The 26,376-nt window shown below is 44.6% G+C and overlaps 2 protein-coding genes across 7 annotated transcripts in view; one reads left to right on the top strand and one right to left on the bottom strand.

Moving 5' to 3' along the window:
• KDM3A (lysine demethylase 3A) overlaps positions 1-1,332 on the bottom strand; it is a 56,597-nt gene extending 55,265 nt beyond the window's left edge. Inside the window, exons 1-2 of one of the 3 annotated variants that reach the window (XM_030564525.1) lie at positions 1,183-1,331; positions 549-746 (exon numbers count right to left, since the gene is read on the bottom strand). In XM_030564525.1, the coding sequence (XP_030420385.1) occupies positions 549-746; positions 1,183-1,311 (327 nt within the window). In that variant the 5' untranslated portion in view covers positions 1,312-1,331. Of the gene's footprint in view, positions 1-548; positions 747-1,182 lie in introns of all 3 variants that reach the window. The other 2 variants (XM_030564526.1, XM_030564527.1) reach the window with 2 other exon arrangements.
• Positions 1,333-19,103: 17,771 nt separating this feature from the next.
• REEP1 (receptor accessory protein 1) overlaps positions 19,104-26,376 on the top strand; it is a 104,457-nt gene continuing 97,184 nt past the window's right edge. The window contains exon 1 of one of the 4 annotated variants that reach the window (XM_030564616.1): positions 19,104-19,424. In XM_030564616.1, the coding sequence (XP_030420476.1) occupies positions 19,401-19,424 (24 nt within the window). In that variant the 5' untranslated portion in view covers positions 19,104-19,400. The remainder of the gene's footprint in view (positions 19,425-26,376) is intronic. The other 3 variants (XM_030564615.1, XM_030564618.1, XM_030564617.1) reach the window with 3 other exon arrangements.

Here is a 26,376-nt window from a genome sequence, read left to right on the forward strand (position 1 = left end):
GTCCCCGTTGCCATAGGGATGTTATCTGATTGTGAGAACCATCTAAACTCATGACCATTTAACAATCATGAATAGCAAGTGTCCCCACCACCTTATCGTACCAGGGACCATGATCAGTAAGAAAATATAAAGTATTGCAATAATAGCCACTATAAAAAGCATCATTCCACCCCTCAACCTTGCAAAATTTACTGTAGTCATAGGAAGGCATATTCACCATTGAAACAAGATTTATAACTGCAGTAGTGAATTGTGCTGAAAAGTGTCTTAACAGGTAGGATACAATACAAACTTTGTCCAGGTGGTAGGAGACAACAGATAAACTAGAAATATTTAGAGCGGTATTTTGTGCATGTATTTAACATTCCAGAAGATTGAAAATATAGACCTCAGCATATAAATTGTTTTCAGGCAGATGAGTAGTTTGACAGATTTATCTAGTCCAGAACAATTTCTAAGAAACAGATGGAAACATATGCGTGGTCTAAGAGGCAAAAAATCACCATGTGCACTCATCTCCCCAGAACTGTTACATAACTAGAACTTACCTTCAAGTCCTGTTTGGAAACATCTGTGTGCGAAACGGCCCTGATTCTGCCAGCTTTCCAGGGCCATTCGGAGACGTGATCCGAATCCCACGGGCCGTTGTTCTCCTCCTCAGATAGGCTCAGGAACCTTTTCCCTACGAGCAAAGGCCAGCTCTCCTCCAGCCGGAGCACCATCCTAGCGCATTGGGAAGCCCTGTGCTGCACAGGAGAGACCCAGGAAACAGGAACAAAGCAGTAACTTCATCAGACAAGCGCTCCGGACAGTCGCACGCCGACCCCAACAAGTCCCGACTAGGCTGAACGAAGCTTCCCGCTCTTGTTAGAGGAGAGGGACGGGGAGGATTTATTTCTAGTCGCCGTTTAACCAGAGACACCGGGGGCGGGGTGACACGGCTGTGTTATATCCGTGCAGGCGGGGAGAACGGACTGGCAGCAGCTACTGTGCAGCGCTCAGGGAACTTGTCCCCCTCCCAGCTACCAAACTCCGAGCCCCCCTTTTGTTCCCGGCGTGCCCTCCTCAGCAGGAACAGACGAGCCAAGTCCCTGGGCGTCAATGGAGCCAGCTAAGGGGGTAGCTCCTTGGAGAGCCCGCCCAGCCCCACTCCCATTACCCCACTCAGCACCCAGCCCTCACCTGCTCCCCACACACACAAAGAGCCCCCGGGCAGCACGTCCCGCTAAAGCCCCGAAACAGCCTGAAGAGTCTCCCCTCAGCCCGAGCACAAACAACACCCAGCACCCCTTCCCTTGCCCTCCCGGGCATTGCGTACACCCCCTCACTCACACACCCCCTCAACTCGCCCTCCCCCGAGCTGTTCCCGCTCATTGGCCCAGCCCAGGACGAAGGGCGGGGCACGAAGCAAGCCTCCGTCTCGGATTGGGCGAGGGGCGGAGTTTGCTGACTGTTCATCGGGTCGGTTCTTCAGACGAGGCACTTTCAAAGCTGGGTGATTCTTCCGCCTGCCCCAGATAAAGGAGTCCCGGGCCCCAGTCCACTCTCTGAGGGCCCAGAGTCAGAGGCCAATATGGAAAACATTCAGCATGTAATTAGTGGCATCCGTGTGATTTTTCCAAGTAGGTTGGCTATGACTAGAGGGATCGCTACGCGACTAGCGGAGGGATCTCGAATGGAGGTAGAAAGTGTGAGAGGGCCGCTTATACGTGCTGTTAGCGGCGTACCCAGATATAGCACAGGAGGAAGACGCACTTGCGCAGCTGTTCTGCGCAAGCGCACATTGCCAAATGCACCTGCGGGGGTGCTGCGCATGACTCGCTGCGCATGGGCACACAGTGAAGGACTTGACGCCTACTGACAGCATGCTCTACCCATGCGCATCAGCAGGGAGGCTGATGCTCCAGGAAGCATGCAAACGAGGCTGAGGTGGCTCATAGGCAGCCATCTTGTGTAGCAGCCTTGAAGGCTGTGGAGAGGCCCTTTGGCTTCAGGTCTTCCTCAATATCCCCTTAATGTTAAGTCATAGAGGTGAGGCAGCCAGAGCACTCATAGGGGGAAGTGTGTTGGGGTACATTAGAAAGGCAGGGTGGAAAAGGGATAGCTGGGCTCACCATCTGCTTTGGGTGATGGCAGCAACACGCTCTTGAAGTGCAAGCTAATCATCAGAGGCAAGCTCCCCAGAGACCAGGACATACTAATGCAAAGCAGTGCCAGGCCTGCTACAACAACAGATGCAAAACATCTCAACACAGATCCATTGCTACACTGATCAGCACCGCACCGCCCCCCTCCCAACACAACACAACACACTTCTCAAGATCCAGGGATCTTACACATGCGTATCGCAACATATGGTCTACCTCATCCAGAGCACTAAATGCCCCAATAACAACTATGTGGGTGAACTGACAATCACTACACTCTGGAATGACTCACACAGGAAAATAATGCAAGATAAAAGGACCACATCACCTTGAGGGAACACTTCTCACAACTATTGTATTTGACCTCTCAATCCTCAACCTGAAAAAAAACCTGCAGAACACCTTCAAAAGACAAGCTTAAAGTCACAACTTTCCTATGAATGGACTGAATAGAGACATTGTATTTATGAATTTTAGAACAATGTATAACCCACTAAACTCACCCCTCTGGCTTTTTTTCTCCTTTCCTCCTTATGACTGCAGAGATGTTAACTGCCCACTTGAATGGTTCCTTGAAGTACACATTAACTATCTATGCTAAACAATTTGTTCCACTTTGAATTTAGCTGTGACACTGTGAGTACATTTCCCAGACCTGAAGAAGATTTGTGTGTAAACTTGGAAGCTTGTCTCTCACCAACAGAAGCTGACCCAATTAAAGATGCTACCTCACTCACCTTGTCTCTCTAATAAAGAAAAATGCCCACTGTGAGCAACTGAGCTGGCTTAGTCTTACCTGATGCCAAGAGACATTGACTGTGATCCAATATTCCATGAGTACACCCATCTAGCCACCATCTAACGTCCAGCTTCACAATGTGGGAAGAAGAAGAATAGAGAGAGAACTGCCCAAAACAGAGAACATATTAGGTCATCCAATCTGCTGCCTTCTGCTGGCTATAGGAGAAGCAGGCAACCCACAGTCCATACCTTTCTCTGGGTTCTTCCCAACACAAGGGTGTCCCTGAGGTCCACTCTCCTTCTGCCCCTTGCAGTCCACCTCAGCGATGGATTCCATCACATCTTTCAGTTGTCTGTTGAAGATTGGCTATTTCTACTGTTTGTTTGGCTGCTGTTGCTTTTGTCTCAGAGATGTGATCTCCGCTTTAGCTAACTCCTTGAGCTTTTTCCACTAGTTTTCTTCAGGGCTTCACTTCTGATAATTCTCCAACCACTATCCCTTATCAAACAACAACAAATTAAAATTATTGTTAAAAAAAATAGCAATTTTTCCTAATGTCCAGCTTAAACCTCCCTTGCTGCAATTTAAGCCCATTGCTTTTTGTCCTAGCCTTAGTGGTTAAGAAGAACAATTTTTCTCCCTCTTCTTTGTAATAATCTTTTATGTACTTGAAAACTGTTATCATGTCCCCTCTTAGTCTTTTCTTCTCCAGACTAAACAAACCCAATTTTTTCAATCTTCCTCATAGGTCATGTTTTCTAGACCTTTAATCATTTTTGTTGCTCTTCTCTGAACTTCCTCCAATTCACTCACATCTTTCCTGAAATGTGGCCCAGAACTGTACACTCCATTTGACGCCTAGTCAGCATGGAGTAGAGTGGAAGAAGGACGTCTCCTGTCTTGCTTACAACACTCCTGCTAATATATCTGGCAAGGCTAATTCCACACTCTGGCACTTCGTGTGCAGAAGGTGGGGGCCCGCAAGAATTCTAAAAATTAATACTGGCCACTCCAGGCTTGTATTAAACTCCCAAGGTTACAGCTTTTTTTGGACCTTGAATTAGTAGATGCCGGCACCACCCAAGTGCAGAACCCCTTTGAGAGCCCAGGAAGGCACACTTGGGAATTTCTTCCTGTGGGGTACCCTCAAGCCCTTTCACCTCCCCCCCCCGGGAAGAGCTGAGGGAGGGGGAAATCAGCTGTTGCCACCATCTAATTAAACAACATGTGCACAAACTTCTTAGGACACAAAAATCCAATTCTGTTCTTTAAAAGGGAAACATTTATTAATTAAAAAAATAATAAAATACATCTGGGAACTCAGGCTATTGCTAGATTTTAAAAGAGCAACTACAAAGATTAAGCACCAAGAATAGCTTTCTTGAGGTCCAGCTTAAAGGTTACAAACAAAACAAAAGCACAGAGGAATTCACAAGCCATAAAGAAATACAAGGGATAAACCTAATCACGTCTTCCTAGACATTTCCTGATCCACTTACATATCTGGGGTTTAAATGAGTAGTTTCTAGGTATGCTACTGATGATTTTTTCATACCAGGCCCAAGCTTCTTACAGCATAGCTGTTGCCCTGTCCACCTCTCCCCGTGAGAACAACAATAGACAGACAAAAGGAGAGTTTTTTCTTAATTTTAAAAAGTTCTAGCCTTCCCATTGGCTCTTTTGGCCAGGTGCCCACTCACTTCCTTTTTCCTGTGCATAGCAGTGAAACTTTTTAACCCTTTACAGGTAGAACAATTAAAGAACAGCTACTAAGAGCGATTTTATAGCTACTGACTGGCTGAGTGTCCATAAAAAGGAGTTACCTCCCTTCCCCTTCATTTATCACAATATCCCAGAATGAGGTTTGCTTTTTTTGCAACAGTAATGTTACACTGCTGACTCATATTTAGCTTGTGGTCCACTACAATTCCCAGATTCCTTTGTAGGCAATCATTTCCCATTTAGTATGTGTGCAACTGATTGTTCCTTCCTAAATGGAGTACTTTTAATTTGTCCTTATTGAATTTTATCCTATTTTCTTCAGACTATTTCTCCAGTTTGTCTAGATAATTTTAAATTTTAATCCTGTCCTCCAAAGCACTTGCAACCCCTTCCAGCTTGGTATGGTCCGCAAGTTTTATAAGTGTACTCTCTATGCCAGGGGTACGCAACCTATGGCACGCATGCCGAAGACGGCGCACAAGCTTATTTTCAGTGGCACTCACACTTCCTGGGTCCTGACCACCAGTCTGGGAGGCTCTGCATTATAATTTAATTTTAAATGAAGCTTCTTAAATGTTTTAAAAACCTTATTTACTTTACATACAACAATAGTTTAGTATATATTAGAGATTTATAGAAAGAGACCTTCTAAAAATGTTAAAATGTATTACTGGCACGCAAAACCTTAAATTAGAGTGAATAAATGAAGACTCTGCACACCACTTCCGAAAGGTTGTCGACCTCTGCTCTATGCCATTATCTAAATCACTGTGAAGATATTGAACAGAACTGATCCCTGTAGGACCCCACTCGATATGCCCTTCCAGCTTGACTGTGAACCCCTAATAACTACTCTCTGGGAACAGTTTTCTAACTAGCTCCATCAAGTTGTATTTCCCTAGTTCGTTTATGAGAAGGTCATGCGAGACAGTATCAAAAGGCTTACTAAAGTCAAGACATACTACATCTACTGCTTCCCCCTCGCCTCCATGAGACTTATTACCCTGTCAAAGAAAGCTATTATGTTGGTTTTACATGATTTATTCTTGACAAATCCATGCTCACTGTTACTTTTCACCTTATCATCTTCTAGGTGTTTGCAAATTGATTGTTCAATTACAGGAACTCCTCTCTTAAAGTCGTCCCGGTTAACATTTTTTTGATGTTAAGTTGCTGATCAATTAGGGAACATGCTCATTTAAAGTTGTGAAATGCTCCCTTCTAATGCCATTTGGCAGCCTCCTGTTTTGTCCACTGCTTGCAGGAAGAGCAGCTCATTGCAGCTAGCTGATGGGTGGTTGGGACCAGGGTGGACCAGCAATCCTGCTATTAGCTCCCCCTATCAGCTCCCCACTCCCCTAAGTTCCCTGTGCAGCAGCTGTCCCTCCCCCCACTGCCATGTGTTGTTCCTGCCCTCTGCCTTGGAGCTGCTCCCAGAGACTCCTGCTAGCTATATGGGGGGAGGGAGGAGCTAATGTCAGGATCAAGGCCGGCTCCAGGGGTTTTGCCGCCCCAAGCAACCAACAAAAAAAAAAATTGCAATCGCGATCTGCGGCAATTCAGCGGGAGGTCCTTCGTTCCAAGCGGGAGTGAGGGACCCTCTGCCGAATTGCCGCCGAATACCTGAAAGTGCCGCCCCGCTCCGGAGTTGCCGCTCCAAGCACCTGCTTGATAAGCTGGTGCCTGGAGCCGGCCCTGGTCAGGGTGTCTTCCCCTTCTCCCTGCTCCTGCACCCCACTTACCCTATCTTCCATAGAGCGGGGTGGGGGACACGACTAACAGAGGGAGCTTCTAGGCAGTAGCTGTGATCTCTGCAAGCTGATTTAATTAACAAGGCAGTGTACTTAAGCCTGGAGTCAGCTACTTAAATGGGAAATGCACATTTTTTCTCTCACACATAGGGTGTGTGTCTCTGTCTGCCCTCCCTCCTTTCCTGCTGCCTTGTAGAGTGTTGTGAGAGTTAACACTTGAGGGCTTAGTCAATTGCTAGTTCATTTAGCAGTAAGGCATTCCCTGGGAAATATCCCACCCTGTGACTACCTCAACCAAGCTTCACAATCATCATCACTGTGTACCAGTATTAAATTGTTTGTTTAAAACATTGTGTGTGTGTGTGTGTGTGTGTGTGTGTGTGTGTGTGTGTGTGTGTGTGTGTGTGTGTGTGTGTGTGTGTGTGTGTGTGTGTGTGTGTGTGTGTGTGTGTGGTGAAAAAAAATTTCCCTGGAACCTAACCTCCTCATTTACATTAATTTGTATGGGGAAACTGGATTCACTTAACATTGTTTTGCTTAAAGTCGCATTTTTCAGGAACATAACTACAACGTTAAATGAGGAGTTCCTGTATTTGCTCCATTATCTTTCCGAGTACTGACATTAAGATGACTCGTCTATAATTCCCTGGATTGTCTTTTCTTCCCTTTTTATTGACTGACACTATATTTGCCTTTTTCCAGTTCTCTGGAATCTTTCCCATCTTCCACGACTTTTTGAAGATCATCGCTAATGGCTCAGATTCTCCTCAATCAGCTCCTTGAGTATTCTAAGATGTATTTCAACAAGCCCTGGTGATTAGAAGACATCTAACTTATCTCTGTAATTTTTAACTTGTTCTTTCCCTATTTTAGCCTCTGATCATACCTCATTTTTCCTGGCATTCATTATGTTAGCCGTCCAATCACTACTCAACCTTTTTGGTGAAAACTGAAACAAGAACGTCACTTAATACTACTGCCATTTCCACATTTTCTGTTACTGTTTTTCCTTCCTCATTGAGTAATAGGCCTACCCTGTAGTTGGTCTTCCTCTTGCTTTTGAAGTATCTGTAGAATGTTTTCTCATTGCCTTTTATGTCTCTAACTAGTGGAATCTGGTTTTGTGACTTTGTCTTTCTAATTTTCTCCCTCCGTACTTGTGTTATTTGTTTATATTCATCCTTTCTAATTTGACCTAATTTCTACTTTTTGTAGGACTCTTTTTTGAGTTTCAGATCATTGAAGATCTCCTGGTTAAACCACAGTGGTCTCTTACCATACGTCCTATCTTTCCTACACAGTGGGATAGTTTGCTCTTGTGCCCTTAAAAATGTCGCTTTGAAAAACTGACAACTCTCTTGAACTGTTTTTCCCCTTAGACTTGTTTCCCTGGGGATCTTACCTATCAACTCCCTGAGTTTGCTTAAAGTCTATTTTCTTGAAATCCATTATATTTATTGTGCTCTTTTCCCTCCTACCATTCTTTAGAATCATAAACTCTACTATTTCATAATCACTTTCATCTAAGCTGCCTTTAGTTTTTACACTTTTTAAAAAATAAAAACATATATTAACTATTAACAAAATTTTACTGAAAGTACCAGTGTCACTTATTCAGTGCATGCACTCCTCCTCTTGTGGTTGATTTTTGAATGCACTTTAAATTTACAGTGGAATCCTGATCTAATTGGGACCGGAGTCAGATCGGCTAATCAAAAATTGGGATAATCAGGAGAATTGACAAAGAGCTTTCTGTCATTTATTTTAAGATGGCAGGTTGACTCTGCATGGTGCTGATAGCTGGAGCCCCAGCCATCTGGGGCTCACTGCATGAGCCCCACTGCTGTCAGCCCCGGGTTTGGTTAATATGGAGAGCTAGATAATGGAGGCTTGGATAAACGGGGTTCTACTGTATATTAATAAAAGATTATGTTCAACTGATACTGTACCTATATATATTGTGGCTCGGGAAACTAAAGTTCAGTGTTTCATTTTAATTGTGGAAAAACGCGGATTTTTATTTTTTTTTAATCAGAGAATTTTGGTTTTTTTATCATGGAAAACTAGGATCCCTGGAAATCACACAGGAGAGGTGGGAAACCCACATTTATTTGGTGTTTGCAATCTGAGCAAGCCAAGCCACAGTGTTTTTATCAACAGTTTTGAAGGCACAAAGACCTTCAGGGAGTTGAGTCGTTTTGCAGTCCTCAGCAATATGTGTCATGGTTTGTGGCTGCCTACATTGACATAGTGGACTGTCTCCAAAACACCACTGAAATTTTGCTGCAGCACAGGTTTTATGTCTGATATGAAACCAGTAGAGAAGGCTCCATTGCCTTTATCATAATGGGCTGACAGTGAGTATCTTGTCTGAGACAAGATAATTATTTGTCACTTTCTCTGAGGACCATGAAGCTCGCCATGCGTCCTCTACCATAAATCCCTCACCTGGTAAACTTATCCACAACAAGCACTGTGAGAACAGACGGCCATGTGATGGATTAAACAAATTTTAATTAACAGTAGATGTGGCATATCCTGCAATTTCATCATGAGCTTTGCTATGCTTTCCTCTCTGTGAACACTGGGTGGAACAATATTGCAGAGAACTGGTAACCATGGTAGAGGAGTAGATTTAAGTCTGCCTGAAATAATACGCATGGTGGAATTAAGTGGTATGTCAATCATCCTTGTGTGAGACGAGTGAGCCCATACTAGAGTGCAGCATTCCGCTGCTGAATAACAGAATGCCAAGGCTGAAGTGCGTAATGTTTGGGCTTTGGTGCCCCATATAATTCCAGTCAGCTTTCTGAGCAGGTTGTTGTACATCACTGTCTTTGTAAGATGGTCATGATATGTGAGAGTTCTATCCAAAGTGAGGCCTAGATAGATCAGATGTGAATCATGCTTTATTCACTGACTACTGAGAACTATATTCACTCTCCACCCACTTGTGCATGATGGAAGTGGAAGACACTCAACATAGTCTTACTTCCACTTGGTATCAGGCGCCACCGATGATTATAATCGCCCATATCCACCATATCTGCATTCAAAACACTCTCCAATATGTCAAAGGAGTGTGACTGAGTGCCGAGGCATATGTCATCTGCATAAACAAACTTTCAAGACCTATATACAGTATCATTCGAATATATGTTGAATAGCAGTGGAGATAATACTGATCCTTGTGAGAGGCCATTCTTCTGGTACCTCCAAGCACTTGTTATATCACCAATATGCACATGGAAATGGTGATTTCTCAAAAACAGAGTGTGACATTCTGCACCTCAAAGTAGCACCCTGGAAATCCCATATTCATTCCTGTCACATACACCTCTACCTTGATATATCGCTGTCCTTGGGAGCCAAAAAATCTTACCGCATTATAGGTGAAACCATGTTATATTGAACTTGCTTTGATCCACCGGAGTGAGCAGCACCGCCCCCCCCCGGAGCACTGCTTTCCGCATTATATCCAAATTTGTGTTATATCGAGTAGCGATATATCGAGGTAGTGGTGTAATTATGATGTTTTGTACAAAGTATGCTTTGTGACGTATCATTTTAAAAGTCTTGATCTGTTCAACAGTAATATCCCATTGGATTGTATGTACTATCATAGTATATGAAGTTACAAAGTATTGCCCTATGTGTTTCAGTTGTGAGGTTGGGAACACGCACAACCACCTTTTCAGAACAAGTCATTCTGAGCGCAAGAATTCAGATGTTACATGAATTCAGGTGCAATTCTATCATATCTGGGAGGTGTACCCATTTTTAAATCATTCAGCACCTTATCCAATTCCAGACTAGTGAATGGCTTATTTTACTATCAGCTGGATTATTCTTTAGGAAATGCTGCCACTCGTCAAGTACCTGTCATTTGACAACTCTGTCAACAGGAGCACTGGCGACCTTCAATAGGTGACTGGCAATCTGATTTGGAGTAACTGGGGTCTGCTTTGTGCACATGGAAGTTGAGCCACATCTAGTTGATGAATTAAGCTCCAATTCTTCTGGTTTGACTGTGTAAATTCAAGCACCACTGTTACTTCCTCCCATCAAGCCCAGCATGTGGTATCCAATCATTCTATAAGATGGTCCGCAATCTCCAGATCACCTGACTGCTCATGCTGCCTCAGCAAGTCTTCACAGTCCTCATTCAAACATTGAATATACAATGGTCAGAAGCCATGTGGAATTGTTGCACCTGCAGCTTTAAAAATAGCACAACAGAAATAGTGATTTGCATCTTCCACAGAGATGATATTTAATGGGATGGTTACGACACTTCATTCCAAGTACTCTGTAAAGGAGCCCCAATCTGCCTTGTGGAAGTTCCATCTAGGCTTCAGTATGGTCCTTATAATTGGAATTCCCATCTAAATCAACGACGGACGATGTCGGCAATGTGGAAAATCATTAAGTACAGTACACGCTTCTGGTGCGGGTGACTGACTAATGACATGACCCAGCTCAGGTCTGGACAGCAGTCCCTATTCCAGCATGCTGAATGAAAGCTACCATGCTGCTTAGGGAAGCCAATAGAAATAGAAGAACAGCATGCGGTCATCCTGCCTTTTGAAACAAGTTCATTGAACTTTGGAAGAAATAAACAAGATCAGAAGTCATCCTTGGCATCCAGTGCTAGACAGACACAATGGAACAGAGCTCTTGCAAGCTAAGAAAGATGGGTCCTTCAACCAATGGTGAGTTGAGGTCTCTGTAACTGAATATAGGTGAGAAACCTGCTTAGGCAAAGATCTTTCACCTAAAATGACATGGGAAGCCGAGGGCAAGTCAGCCATGGCTGGGAAAAAAGAGTGACTGGTGAGAGAAACCATCCTGAACAAAGCCTTTATCTTGCTAGATTAAGTTTTAGACTTTTAGATGTGTGTTTTCACTTTTGTTTTACTTGTCACCATTTCTAACTTTATTCTTATTACTTGGCATCACAAAATCAATGTCTTATTGTTAATTAGTTGGTTTTATTCCTACTATAAACCACCTCAGTGCTGTATTTAAGGGAAGGGTGTATTTACACCAGTTAAGTTAATAAGTTGTGATGTGTTTCTGCGTCTTTAGAGGAACAAACAAATCTTATTATTTCTCTGAACTGTCCAGGAAAGGGCTGGACATTGCAGAGCACATGGTTTTGGGAGTGTGGTGGGGTCATCCTGCTGGTTGTAACCAAGGCTCGTGGAAGCCAGAATGGTGCTGTTTGGCTGTAGACAGGCTGCTGGGGTGAGAGCTGCTGAACCAGGGCTGTGTAAGCACACAGACAGTCAGGATGTGAGCTGCATGCTTGTAGGCTGGTTGTGGGCAGCCCAGATTGGGACCTCCAACAGCAAAGCAGTGTGAGGCACCCAGGGTTACAGGGCAAATGTGACACAATCCCTCACCTTGGAATCCCAACTGGACTGTCACAACCACCCTGGACTTCTGGTATGCCTGCTGCAGTTCCTTTTCTTTCACACAGCACTGCTGCTTATTTCTGTTACATCCTCTTCATCTGCATCCCTCATGCAATCTGCTTGTAGATGTCCACGTTTCTACAACTGCTCCACAGGGCAGTTGCAAGGGAAATTGGGAAATGTTGTTTCCCTTGTGGGGAATACAGAAAATTGAGTTCATGTTGGAGTTCAACAGCCAATATTTCCGGTGAGGCTGGAGAACTTCAGTTCTGCTTCTTTGTGCATACTTACTCAGAAGATGGGAGAGGCAAGAGAGCTTGCAAACCTGTCTTCCATAGAGGCATATGACTTTTTAAAAAAAACCAAGAGGTAAAATTCTGGCCTTGTTGAAGACAATGGGAGTTTTGCTACTGACTTTCATGGGGTCAGGATTTCACACAGGAAGTTTTTTGCATCTAGATGCAGTTCTCCCAGTGATTTCCCTATACCCCCACTGAATTTCCCCCAACCCCTCCTCCCCAACTTTTGTGAACTAGTCACATGCCAAACCTGGAGACCAAACTTTGCGACTTTGTTCTCACCCACAGCTATTTCACATTTGGGGACAATATATACCTTCAAGACAGTGGCACTGCTATGGGTACCTGCATGGCCCCATAGTATGCCAACGTTTTTATGGCTGACTTAGAACAATGCTTCCTTAGCTCTCATCCCCTAATGTCCCTACTCTACTTGCGCTACATTGATGACATCTTCATCATCTGGACCCATGGAAAAGAAGCCCTTGAGGAATTCCACCATGATGTCAACAATTTCCATCCCACCATCAACCTCAGCCTAGAACAATCCACACAAGCGGTCCATTTCCTTGACACTACTGTGCTAATAAGCAATGGGCACATAAACACCACCCTATACCGGAAACCTACTGACCACTATACTTACCTACATGCCTCCAGCTTCCATCCAGGAGACACCACACAATCCATTGTCTACAGCCAAGCTCTAAGATACAACTACATTTGCTCCAATCCCTTAGACAGAGACAAACACCTACAAGATCTCGATCAAGCATTCTTAAAACTACAATACCCACCTGCTGAAGTGAAAAAACAGATTGACAGAGCCAGAAGAGTACCCAGAAGTCACCTACTACAAGACAGGCCCAACATAGAAAATAACAGAATGCCACTAACCGCTACCTTCAGCTCCCAACTAAAACCTCTCCAGCACATCATCAAAGATCTACAACCTATCCTGAAGGATGATCCTCACTCTCCCAGATGTTGGGAGACAGACCTGTCCTCGCTTATAGACAGCCTCCCAACCTGAAGCAAATACTCACCAGCAACCAGACACCACACAACAAAAACACTAACCCAGGAACCTGTCCTTGCAACAAAGCCCAATGCCAACTCTGTCTACATATCTATTCAAGGGACACCATCATAGGACCTAATCACATCAGCCATACCACCAGGGGCTCGTTCACCTGTACATCTACCAATGTGATATATGCCATCATGTGCCAGCAGTGCCCCTCTGCCATGTACATTGGCCAAACTGGACAGTTTCTATGCAAAGGAATAAATGGACACAAATCTGACATCAGGAATCATAACATTCAAAAACCAATAGGAGAACACTTCAACCTCTCTGGCCATTCAGTAACAGATTTAAAGGTGGCAATTTTGCAAGAGAAAAGCTTCAAAAACAGACTCCAACTAGAAACTACTGAACTTGAATTAATATGCAAACTAGATACAATCAATTTAGGCTTAAATAGAGACTGGGAATGCTGAGCCATTACACACATTGAATCTATTTCCCCATGTTAAGTATCATCACACCTTCTTGTCAAACTATCTTAAATGGGCTATCTTGATTATCACTACAAACATTTTTCTTCTCCTGCTGACAATAGCGCATCTTAATTAATTAGCCTCTTAGAGTTGGTTGGGCAACTCCCACCTTTTCATGTTCTCTGTATGTATATATATCTCCAGATCCTGCCTTGGGGTGCCATTCCTTGACTGCTGTGGAAATGGTCATTTAAGGAGAAAAATATATTAGTGACATTGAAAAGCATTAGACTGGAAGAGTTTGTTTTGAAGGGACAGAGTGGAAAAATGTTAAATATTCAGTATAAAGGCAGCAGCTCTAAAACAAATTCAGGACCTCCTATGGAACTCTGCCATAAGTCTCAATGGTATTACAACTACCAGATTTCAGCCCTTACCCTATTATGAGAGGTGAGCCATGGAGAAAAAGAGACTTCTGGTCATACAGGAGAGGTTGAAGTATCCTCAATGACAAATCTATACCTATCAGATATACTTACTTTCCAGGTAGATTACTGCTTTCTGGGCCATCCTGTGAGTCTGTTGAGAAGTCCAACCAATCTATTGCTTTTTTTCTGGTTCTGGAGGGTAAACGTTATTGCAGGGCTCTGGAGGTGTCAACCAATTTTAGAAATACCCTGTATCCTTAAATGTTTTAAAACAATCTACTTTCCCTTGATTTCTCTTGGAATATAGATTATCCAAAATAATGTGTATACATATATGCTTCTTGGTGGGGCCTAGCTGGTCTACTCACCTGTCACATCAGTCTTCTCTTTCTGGGTTACTCTCAGGTTCTATTTTAGCCATACAACCAAACCTTTGCAGAAACATACCTCTTCTTTATTTAAAGAGGAAGCCTTGGAGACTTTCAAATGTACTGCTCAGACTCTACCACAGGGTTGTCCCAATACTTGGGACACAGCATTTTCTAAATGACATATATGTGCCTCCCAACTGATTGTGAGATGTCTCCTCTCTGCGACTGTCAAAGACAGGAGAGGTTCCATCAGAGGGAATGTCTTGTAGATACAGAAAATTCTCCTCTTCCTGCAGTTAGTGTTTCCTGACTGGCTTCAAGGTCTGACACTGACACAGTGCCCTGTGAGTGGTTCTGGAGATCTAGCAATATTCAGATGTCTGGAGCCCTGCACGAATTGCTCAGCTGTAAGAATTGCAACTCCACTTCTAGGGCCAAAGGGGGGTAATCTGATTCACTGGAACCATGGTGCAGTCATTTAGATCTGTGTCTTCCTAGACTATGACTAATTTCCCCTCCAAAGCTGGTTACCTAGTTGTTAAACTTCAGCTCAGTGGGGGCCTCATTGCTGACATGGAAGGTGCAGGGTCTTCACTCCCTATTTTAGGAAAATTACTGCATATTCTTATTTTGTTTGAGAAACAAGGCTCAGATATTACAGTGACAGAATCTATCTACAGTGTTAGAATGTACCCATCACCATAGTATTCTGTGCAAGTTTGTGCAAAATGTCACATTAACTTCCTATGATGCCTGCAATGTCTGTAACACTGAGTATATAAACAAGCCCCAAAATGTCCTTGGAGCTTTAACCCTCTTCCTTTTTCTTTCTCCCCACTATTCCTTTGTGGACTTGGTCAGCTAGTCCAGCAACAAAAGAAAGGCTTTCAACAAGCAAAGCATTTCTCCAAGCCTTTATTCTTGAGCTTTCGTGTGCACAGGTTATAACAAAAGGAAAAAGCAACTGTTACCCAATACAGAATCAACCAAGATTGAATGGGGAGATGTGGGGGGAGCGCTACTGCTCAGACTGTATCTATCAATGAACACAGTATCTGAATACCCTGCTCCCCCTGTATTTAACCAGGTAAGTGTTTATATAGTTTCTAGGGTTTGCTCTGGCAGCCTGATCAGGCTTTTGGTCCCTGATCCTGCTTTATTACCCCACTCTACACTTGTGTGAGGTCTGAATGGGTGTTAGTTAATTCTAATCAGGTTGGGCTACCACACCCTGTCACGTATACCCTTAGGATCTGCTGTCTTTTCCTGTCGTGTCATGGTGTTATGCTTAAAATAGATGGCAAGATCCCCATGGCAAGTACCTTGTTTTATGTTGATGTCTACAAATCACTATACAGACTGATGGTATCATATAATTAATAATAGCACATAATTAATAGTGATTGTGAAAAGTGAAACTTGTAGAAGTGCAACTCGAAACCCCCACAATAAATAGGTGTGTCCACACCTTGAATGATTGGTCTAGTTCTGGTCGCTCCATCTCAGAGAGAATATAGTGGAACTGGAAAAGATTTAGAGATTGGCAACAAAGATGATGCAGGGCATTGAGCAGCTTCCATATGAGCAGAGACTAAAAAGATAAGGTCTATTCAGCTTAGAAAAGAGATGACTAAGAGGACGTATGAGAGAGGTCTATAAAACCATGAACAGTGTGGAAAACATTGATGGAAAGGGTAAATACTTCTCTCACAATACAAAAAGCAGGGCTCACCTGCTGAAATTAATGGGCAACAGACAATACAAACAAGAGGAAGTCCTTTTCACACAACACACAATTAACCCGTGGCACTCATTGCCATGGGATGTTGTGATGGCCAAAAGAATAACTGGGTTCAAAAAAGAACTAGAGAAGTTCATGGAGGATAGGTTCATCGATGCCTATTAGCCAAGATTGTCAGGGATGCACCACAGGCTTGGGGTGACCCTGAACCTCTGACAGTGAGAAGCTGGGAATGGAAGACAAAGTGGCTCATTCCAAACTGCTTTGTTCTGTACACTTCCCCTGAAGCTCTGGTACTGGCCACTGTTGGAGACAGGATACTAGGCTAGATGGACCATTGGGCTGATCCGGTATGGCAGTTCTTAAATTTTTATGGTGTGCTGAGAATGTCTTGTCAACATACAAAAAACGGCTACCACTTTGCTCCTCTTTGGATAGCACCATGGTACATATACTGATGAACCAGCCACACTATAGATTCCTGAGTTATACTATGGGCTATCTAGCACTATTGCTACTCTGGAGTGAAGGAATTCATAGAATCATAGAATATCAGGGTTGGAAGGGACCTCAGGAGGTCATCTAGTCCAACCCTCTGCTCAAAGCAGGACCAATTCCCAACTAAATCATCCCAGCCAGGGCTTTGTCAAACCTGACCTTAAAAACCTCTAAAGAAGCAACCCTGTCCTGAGAAGTTATGACCAATTTCTATATAAACCCGTTTGCAGCAACAAATCCTGCAATCTAATCTCCATGATCTCTCCCTGGTTTGTATGGTAAACCAAACTCCTTTATGGGCAATAGCAATGCCCAGCATTGTACATTTAAAGCGAATAAATCTGGAATGCCCATTTTCAGCCCTGATATCCCCCAGGTGTTGTTTATAGATCCTTCCAGTTACAGACTGTATCTGTGGTCATAGACACAGTTCCCCCTAGTGGAAAAATAGACCTACTACAGGAAATAGACCAATTCCAGACTTCACTGCTATCATACAAAGGCAAATGAATGCTACTGTGTAGCACTGCAGTACCGCCTCTGTCAGCGGCATCCAGTACACATACCGTGACAGTGACAAAAGGCAAAACAGGCTCCATGGTTACCATGCTATGGTGTCTGCCAGGGCAATCCAGGGAAAAACGGCAAGAAATGTTTGTCTGCCGTTGCTTTCACGGAGAAAGGATTGAGTGATGACATTTACCCAGAAACACCTGCGACAATGATTTTTGCCCCATCAGGCACTGGGATCTCAACCCAGAATTCCAAGGGGCGGAGGAGACTGCGGGAACTATGGGATAGCTACGGAATAGCTACCCACAGTGCAACGCTCCAAAAATCGATGCTAGCCTCGGACCATGGACGCACATCACCGAATTAATGTGTTTAGTGTGGCCGCGTGCACTCGACTTTATACAATCTGTTTTACAAAACCGGTTTATGTAAAATCGGAATAATCCTGTAGTGTAGACGTACCCTAAGGCTCCATTGCAGAAAGTAGTAAATGAGATTTGGTGGCTAATGCTATGGTGCTTCCTGTGATAACTGGCTTCAGAAGCATGTACATCTGTCAATCAACCTCCCAGTGCTGCAGCATGGGATGGAGACTCCTATAATGTGGGATGCAGCCCCTCATAAGGATTCCTGTCTGTCCTATGGGGCCGGTCAAGTTGTGATGGTTTAAATGAGGGAAATTTCAGAATAGTCCAGTGTAGATTTTATAAGGCACATTGATGAGCACAGAAAAATCCTTCATCATAATAATGAGAAACTGCTTTAAAAATGATCTAAAATGAGGGACTCTCCCTTTAAAAACTGGTGCCTGGTCTGAATCCCCATATCCTGAAGAAGCAGCCTGAAGCGATTGAAGGGTCAGGGATTATTTTGGAACAGATGTGATCACAATGCATTGTGACACAGTGGGACAATGTCATGACTTTGCTATGCCAATGTTATACATTGTGTTGTGTCACCGTGTTCTCCTGCTGGACCAAAGAGGTAAAGTAGCAGCCACCAATGGCCACCTAGGATTTCATTAATTAAAGCTACTTTGCTTTCCTTCTAGCTGCTCAGAGGAGCTAGAATTTGGGGCCGGGACTCAGGGCCGCCCAGAGGATTCCGGGGCCCTGGAGCCGTTGGCGGCAGGCGGCTCCAGTGGACCTCACGCAGGCGTGCCTGCGGAGGGTCAGCTGGTTCCGCGGCTCCGGTGGAGCATCCGCAGGCGTGCCTGCGGGAGGTCTACCGGAGCCGCGGGACCAGCAAGCGGCAGGGCGCCCCTTACACGGCGAAATGTCTAGAGCTGGCCCTGTTTGGCGACGGGGGCCCCCCGCCGCGGGTCTTCGGGACACTTCGGCAGTGGGTCCCAGAACGGAAGGGCCCCCCGCTGCCGAATTACCGCCGAAGACCGGGTTGCACTTCAGCGGCAGGTCCCGCTTCGGCGGTAATTCACTGGTGGGGGGTCCTTCCGCCCTGGTGCGGAAGGACCCTCCCGCTGGCAAAGACCGGGAGCGGAAGAAGCTCCAGGGCTCAGCCCCTCAAGAGTTTTCCAGGCCCCCTGGAGCGAGTGAAGGACCCCGCTCTAGGGGCCCTGAAAAACTCGTGGGGACTCCTGCGGAGCCCGGGGCAAATTGCCCCTCTTGCCTCCCCCTCTGGGCAGCCCTGCCGGGACTGTCCTTTTGTTCTGTGTCTATACAGTGCTAGCCCAATGGGGTCCTGGTCCAGCAGGGGAAGCAAAACAAATTAAACATTAATAACTTGAATCTCCTTTGGCTGGGAGCAGTAAAGGACTATGATACACAGCCAGGCTAATAGAGGTGGCAGTGACCCCACAGCCAGTTCATTACATTGTTAAAGCTAGCGCTGGTCGGCAGTGATTTGAAATAATCCCAGGGAACAGAATGAAGCACCCTGGGTTCTCTAAAGGGAAACGTGCGGGCCACATGGGACCGTCTCCAGATCAAAGCGGGGCCCCCAGGCAGCCAGTGCAGAGAGAGGCTGGAGCCAGAGAGAAAGTGAAAACAGCGACGGGGCTTGCAGAGCTGTGGGTGCGCCGAGCCGTCGATGACTCCTGGTGTCCTGCCCAATCCCCTCCGCAGCCGCTCGCTGGAGCCCCTTTGGCGTGAGCAGCTGCGCGGAGTGAGGCTGCGCTGAAATGCCGAATGGCTGAGCCGCTAGCTCTGCTCATTCCGGTGGGAGCCGCAGACAGACATAGGCAGGGACGGAGCAACAGGGAGACCCCTCCCTGGCAAGAGAGCGGCCCCCTGCACACAGCGCCATGGTGTCATGGATCATCTCCAGGCTAGTTGTGTAAGTAGCTTGTTTTCTGTATTGTTCACCGCAGTCCAGTCCGCCCCTTGCGTTGCGTGTGTTTCAGGTTTGCGGAGAGACAGATACCCTGTGTGCAGGGCATGTCTTGAATGTTGCTGCTATTAATACCAGATCATGACTAGTCAACTAAATTTAGCAGGTTGTTACTAACGGTTCGTTTGGCTGGAGTAGGGGGGGAAATGGGGAAGGGTTATTTCATGGATCAAACCGTATTTTACACCGTGGGAAAATTAAAAATATGAAAAAAAAATGTGATCCTGTTGTACAGCGCAGGAGAAAAACCTTTGCCAGCCAGGCATTCGTTCTGCGTTTATTTGGAGATTGCTGAATAAGCAGGGTGGTTTGCACGGCTCTGTGCTTTGCAAATCAAACCACCGGGGCTGGGAAGCGGAAAAAAACAAGCACCAAAGGAGAATTAAAAAAAAAAATCAACTTGATTTCAGCAGCACCGCTTTGTTTATTGGAAAATGGCACATCTGGCTGATAATCGCTAGGGGGCGCTGCCCGGAGGGATCGGGGAGAAGCGGGCAGTGTCATTTTGTAATTACCTGTCATAAAAGGGAAATAGCAAATACTCCTACCCTGTTGGCACCCCCAGCCCAGAAACCCCCCAACCAAACCTATGAATCTAATGGGGGGAGAATCTTGCAGCCTCCTCATCCTTGGGCCAATTCCATGCTTTCTAGTGAGTCCTCCTGGCCCTACTGTACATTGGGAATATGTAAGATTGCACTGGGGATGCTTACCAGACACAGACAGAGAGAAAAGAGCAGCAGCAAATTCCCCATACAGCCGAATTTGCTGCATCTCTCCAGGAAGAGACTAAGCAGCATTTAGTGGGACTCTAGGGGGTTTATGGTTAAGGTGGAGGAAGCACAGGGGCTGATTTGTTGTCATATTTTTTCCTTCTGGAACGGTCAAGGTTAGTACACTGACTGAATCAACTAAATTGTTGGTCATTTTCCTGTTTCGGCATTAAACAGACTGAGGCGGACACAAGTGATGTTCTCAAGTCATGGTGGTTAATCAGTTGCAGGCCTGTCACTTTCTTTGTTTGCAAGACGCGTGCTGGGATATTGCACAATCAGCACAATTTAGAAATGATATTTTCAAGGTCTGCCTCTGCCCAATGAAATTAAAGACAAGGGGATACTAGCTGTCTCTCTGTAATCCTCAGAAGCCTCTAGGAGCAGGTCACACATTCAGAGGTCTAGTTTTTCTGGTTTTCCGCCCAGGTAGAATTATGGTGTCTTTCCCTTTAAGCCTCCAAGTTATATGATCTGGATCCATCTGCAGCTGTCGGTAACTGTTGTTGGGTTTGCACTTTTTTCTGGGGAAGCATGTTAAATATTTAAATGATTTAATATGCTAATGAACTGGGCAGATATCATTAGCAATAATAGGAGATCACTTCAAGGCTTCATTTCATGTCATACAAGGCTGTTTTGGCCCCCCTGAGAAATCTGTTTATCACCACATGATCCAACAGTTCCCAGGAACAAAGAACCAGTGTGCGACCAGGTTTCTCTCCAATCTCTTTGATACAGTATCGTATATGTCCAGAATAGTGAGTACTAGGTAGATAAGGCGAGTTAGGCTTATGTTTGTTTTCTTTATTTGCAAATGTGTATTTGGCAGAAAGGAGTTCAAATTTGTACTTGTATACTTAGGCTGGGAGGGTATTCCCGGTGTCTATAGCTGAAAGACCCTGTAACATATTCCATCTTAAATTTACAAAGATAATTTTTACTGTTTTCCCCTCTTTAATTAAAAGCTTTTCTTGTTTAAGAACCCGATTGTTTTTTTATTCTGGTGAGACCCCAGGGGACTGGGTCTGGATTTACCAGGGAATTGGCGGGGAGAAAGAGGTTAATTTTCTCTCTGTGTTAGGATTACTCTCTCTCTCAGGGAGAGAGAAAGAGGGGGGAAGGTGAATTTTCCTCTCTGTTTTAAGATTCAAGGAGTTTGAATCACAGTGATCTTCCAGGGTAACCCAGGGAGGGGAAGTCTGGGAGAGGCAACGGTGAAGGAAAGAGTTTAGTTTCCTTGTGTTAAGATTCAGAGGGGCTGGGTCTTGGGGGTCCCTGGGCAAGGTTTTTGGGGGGGGACCAGAGTATACCAGGCACTGGAATTCCTGGTTGGTGGCAGCGCTACAAGTACTAAGCTGGTAATTGAGCTTAGAGGAATTCATGCTGGTACCCCATCTTTTGGACGCTAAGGTTCAGAGTGGGAGTTATACCATGACAACTGCCCTCTACTAGATGGAATCCAAGTTGATCAGTGGTGTGTCCTATACCTTATATTGCTAACAATTTTAAAGGAACTGTCATGCTGTCTAGAGTAATTAATGACCGTAAGTGCCAATCTCAGGGCAAGTATCAGAGGAGTAGCCATGTTAGTCTGGATCTGTAAAAGCAAGAGTCCTGTGACTAACAGACGTATTGGAGCATGAGCTTTTGTGGGTGAATACCCACTTCATCAGATGCATGGGCAGGCACCTCAAGCTGATGGGTATGTTCTATAATTGGATTTCACCAACCCAGTAACAAATGTGAACTCCTGAATCAATGTAACAGTCTTACCATGGAATCAGAGTCCCCTTGGGTACTTCAGTCCATCTTTCTACTCAGGCATTTGGGACTTAGTGATAAATGGTCACTTACACAAAAATAAAGTAAATATTCAGATTGCTCCCCATCTCAAGAGATCCTTCCCCCAAACAATGTGTACCTTAGATCTCACACCCAAGATTGCTAACTAAGCATTTATTAACTAGAAAAAAGAAATTAGAGTTATTCACAGGTTAATGCAGGCAACAAATGAGTTACGATCTATGGTTCCAAAAGGTGACAGACCTGTACTGATCTCTCCACTGAGATTCTTAGAACTAACCCAGGTTGACCCTGGAGCTCCCTACTTTTGTTTCTCAGCTCCAGCCTTCTTAAGAGTCCAAACAGCGAGAGAACCATTTTTTCTTGTGAGCATCTTTATATGCCCTTCCCTCATAGCTCAGACTAATGAGATGAGGGCTCCTGCTCATAACTTCATGGGTTAATAGAGCAAATCACTGGAGTTTTTGTCCTACAGTGGACTATTCACTCTTGATAGCCCTTCTTGATGGGTGAGGGAACCACTCTTCCTGCTTAGGTTCACAAGTTCAGAGCAGGCATTTTTACAATTCTAAAGCAAGACTTATGTATTACCTTATAGCATTGGTCCCCAAACTTTTTAAGTTGACCCTCCTCTTATTCCAATGTAATCTGCTTGAACCTCCTCCCCAGGAGCTGCAGTCAGGGCTGGCCTGAGCCCCACCACACTCCCCCAAACATTCCTCTGTACCCCCTAGAGCAGCATGCCCCACAGTTTAGGGACCTCTGCCTTATAGGATGAGATACAGTCATCAAAAGTAAGATTAATGCATGCAGCAATTTACAAGCATTTTAGAGAGAGTTGTCAGAGGGTCCACTCACAGCTAGGGTCTCTCTTCCTGGTTGCTCTGGGGATTAGTTCTTTGCAGCTCCAACACCCCTTTCTGTCAGTTCCTCTCCCTGTTGTTTCTTTTTCTCTGAGACTCAGGGTGCTCCTTCACACTCAGCCCTCTAGGGTAGGCAAGTCTCTCTACACAAAATGGCAGACTTCCCTTCACTGCATTAACTGTGTTACTCCTTCTGTGGTTGGTGGGGTGTGGGGGAAGTCAGCCCAACCATTTACTCCAGGTTCTAGTCCATGGACCCTATCTCTAGGGACAATGCCCTGCTCACTACTAGACTGTGTTGCTCTTTCCTTGGACACCTTCCTACATCTCAGCTCTACCTTATGGTTCCCCCAGCCTTCTAGGTTTACCAGCCTAAATTCCCTTCTCCCAGGGAGTAATAATTGCAGGCTACCTAGTACTGTAGCCTAAACACACCTCCCTTCTCCTACAAGTGACTGCAGACTATTTCCCTTATAGCCCTTCTCTGTTGCCAGCTTCCTGGCTTTATACCAGTCCCTACTGCTCCTCTCCAGCTGGACTCCATCCTCAATCAGTTCTTTAATCCCTGGCCCTCCCCCAGGTGCAGTTTATCAGGTTAATTATCCTTATTTACTGACTCTGCCTTGTGTGGGGTAAACACCCCACCACTAGTCTAGACACCGAACACATCGTTACAAGTCTAACACCTGTTGGAAACAATATTAAACATACAAGGGAGCTGATCTGATTTCTAGCTGTGAGTTTGTCAGTGCTCAGATGACACCTATTGCTTTAGCAGGAGCTGGCATCTGATTTACCAGCATCATAGGAGGTGCTCCTTTACTTCAAGTGATAGGTGCCTGTAGTGTTGGAGTAGATGGATTGGAATTCTATCTTTGCTATTACTGTGAAGTTCCCGTTGGCCAGGATGTGCAGCATGATAACAGCTGTGAAGTCCTAGATGCCTGTTCTGCCTCACAGGGAAGAGAATTAGTCTGCGGAAGAGAAGAGTGAGCAGGGATTTGATAGCAGCCTTCAGCTACCTGAAGTGGGGTTCCAAGAGGATGGAGCTCGGCTGTTCTCGCTGGTGGCAGATGACAGAACAAGAAGCAGTGGTCTCAAGTTGCAGTGGGGGAGGTCTAGGTTGGATATTGGGAAAACACTATTTCTCTAGAAGAGTGATGAATCACTGGAATGGGTTACCTAGGGAGGTGGTGGAATCTCCATCCTTAGGGGTTTTTAAGGCCCAGCTTGACAAAGCCTTGGCTGGGATGATTTAGTTCAGGGGTTGGCAACCTTTCAGAAGTGGTGTGCCAAGTCTTCATTTATTCACTCTAATTTAAGGTTTCATGTGCCAGTAATACATGTTAACATTTTTAGGTCTCTTTCTATAAGTCTATAAAATATAACTGAACTATTGTTAAAAGAACAGGAGTACTTGTGTCACCTTAGAGACTAACAAATTTATTTGAGCATAAGCTTTCGTGGGCTTATTTTTATGCTCAAATAAATTTGTTAGTCTCTAAGGTGACACAAGTACTCCTGTTCTTTCTGCGAATACAGACTAACACGGCTGCAACTCTGTAAACTATTGTTATATGTAAAGTAAATAAGGTTTTAAAAATGTTTAAGAAGCTACATTTAAAATTAAATTAAATTGCAGCGCCTCCCTAGACTAGTGTCCAGGACCCGGGCAGTGTGTGCGCCACTGAAAATCAGCTTGCGTGCTGCCTTTGGCACGCGTGCCATAAGTTGCCTACCCCTGATTTAGTTGGTGTTGGTCCTGCTTTGAGCAGGGGATTAGACTAGATGACCTCCTGAGGTTTCTTCCAACACTAATATTCTATGAGTCTATGAATTCATTAGTTAATATTTGAAAACATTTTGAAGATAGAAAGTGAGGTAGAAATGCTTGGTACAATATTATGATATAAATCCTGTTATTGTCTAGAAGCATGTGAAAAACCTTTTGATTTTTAACACATGGAAGATGGGGTTGCCAAACTAGATCAGACCACTGATCTAATGACGTTGCAAGTTGTAACTTGGGTACTGGAATCCCTGTAGCAGTGTACCAAAAGGTGATCTGCAGATGATTTTAAAGAAATTAGGTTTGTGTTCTCTTTTGTTACTTTATGATGTGAAGAAAGGGCCCGAGCAAGTGGGCTTTTTTGTTTAGCTTTTTTCCTTTTTTTGACTGTAGAAATATCAGAAATGTCAGAAACTTTTCTGGTTTTGCTGGAGAACTTGTTGGAGGTCTCAGAGATATTCATTGTGTGTTCTCATCCCATATTGAAGAGATGGGGATATTGAAATGTAACAACCAAGTGTTCACTGGAGCTAAATGGGTGTTAACGCAAACAAAAAGCAAAGAGTTTTTCAACAGAATGACTAAAAGTTCCTGCTGCTGCCCAGTTGCTTAGCTTTCACTCTTTTGTGATGTCATTTCAATAGCTCTCCAATTGCCGTAGTCGTCTATGGTAGACTAGATCTGAGGGCCAGACCTTCCACAGGTGTAAATCCGTATCGCCACTGATTTCAGCCATTGATTTCAGTCAGATGATGCTGATTTATACCAACCAAGTCCTCAATTTAATATAAAACAAGCAGAAAAACACCCAAAATATTTTTAATGGACCAGCTTTTTCAGGTTTTCTATACACATAACAGAGCAAACAAATAAAAAAAAAAGCTCTAGCCCAATTTGTCTTCCTTTGCAGACCATCTTTAATTGGGAGCTCTATGATTGTGAAAAGGAAGCCAGTTTGCCATGCCAGCCCTAGGAGACATATTAGGAGTGTGGGTGTATGTTTTGGTAAGGACCAATAAATTAGTTGTAAGCCTTCGAGCAGCTCAGCATCTGAGTGTATCCCACTGGTGAGTGTGTTACGGGTCCTCCACTGTGCCAACCTGCAGAGGCTTGGAGTTGTTACAGCCCCCAATTACAGAGCTTTGGTTCAAGGTGCAGCAGCTTCTGCTTTTAGCTTTGGAGAATTCCAGTTCAATCCCTGGTATATCAGCCAAGAGGGCACTCATCCCAAAAGCATTAGCCTGCCCCTCACCCGATGGATTCCTCCTCTGAAAAGAGCCTTCTGTCCAATCCTTATGCTGTTTTCCACATGTTTGCAGATGACATGGAGGGGCTGTGGCATGAGTGAAGTGAAAGGCATGTCACATACCAGCTGTTGGGCTGTGGCTGCCACTTAGACTGTGCCATGCCAAAAGACAGCATTGGCATAGCAGAGCATGAGTAGCCAGCCTGGGCCGTGTGACGGTTCTCATAGAACTGCAAGCTTTATATGAACCTAAGCACAGCCTGGGAAAAGGATAGAACACCAGCCATGAAGTGAACATGCAGGGTTTGCTGTGTTAAGTGCTGCTAATAAATGCACCACATAGGAAAAAATGAATGTGATCCACAGAAACATAACCCTTTCAGAGGTTGCATAGCCCTTATCACAACTCGCCTCACTCCTA

This window comes from Gopherus evgoodei, chromosome 5 (assembly GCF_007399415.2).
Source record: "Gopherus evgoodei ecotype Sinaloan lineage chromosome 5, rGopEvg1_v1.p, whole genome shotgun sequence".
In the NCBI taxonomy this organism is placed as follows: domain Eukaryota; kingdom Metazoa; phylum Chordata; order Testudines; family Testudinidae; genus Gopherus; species Gopherus evgoodei.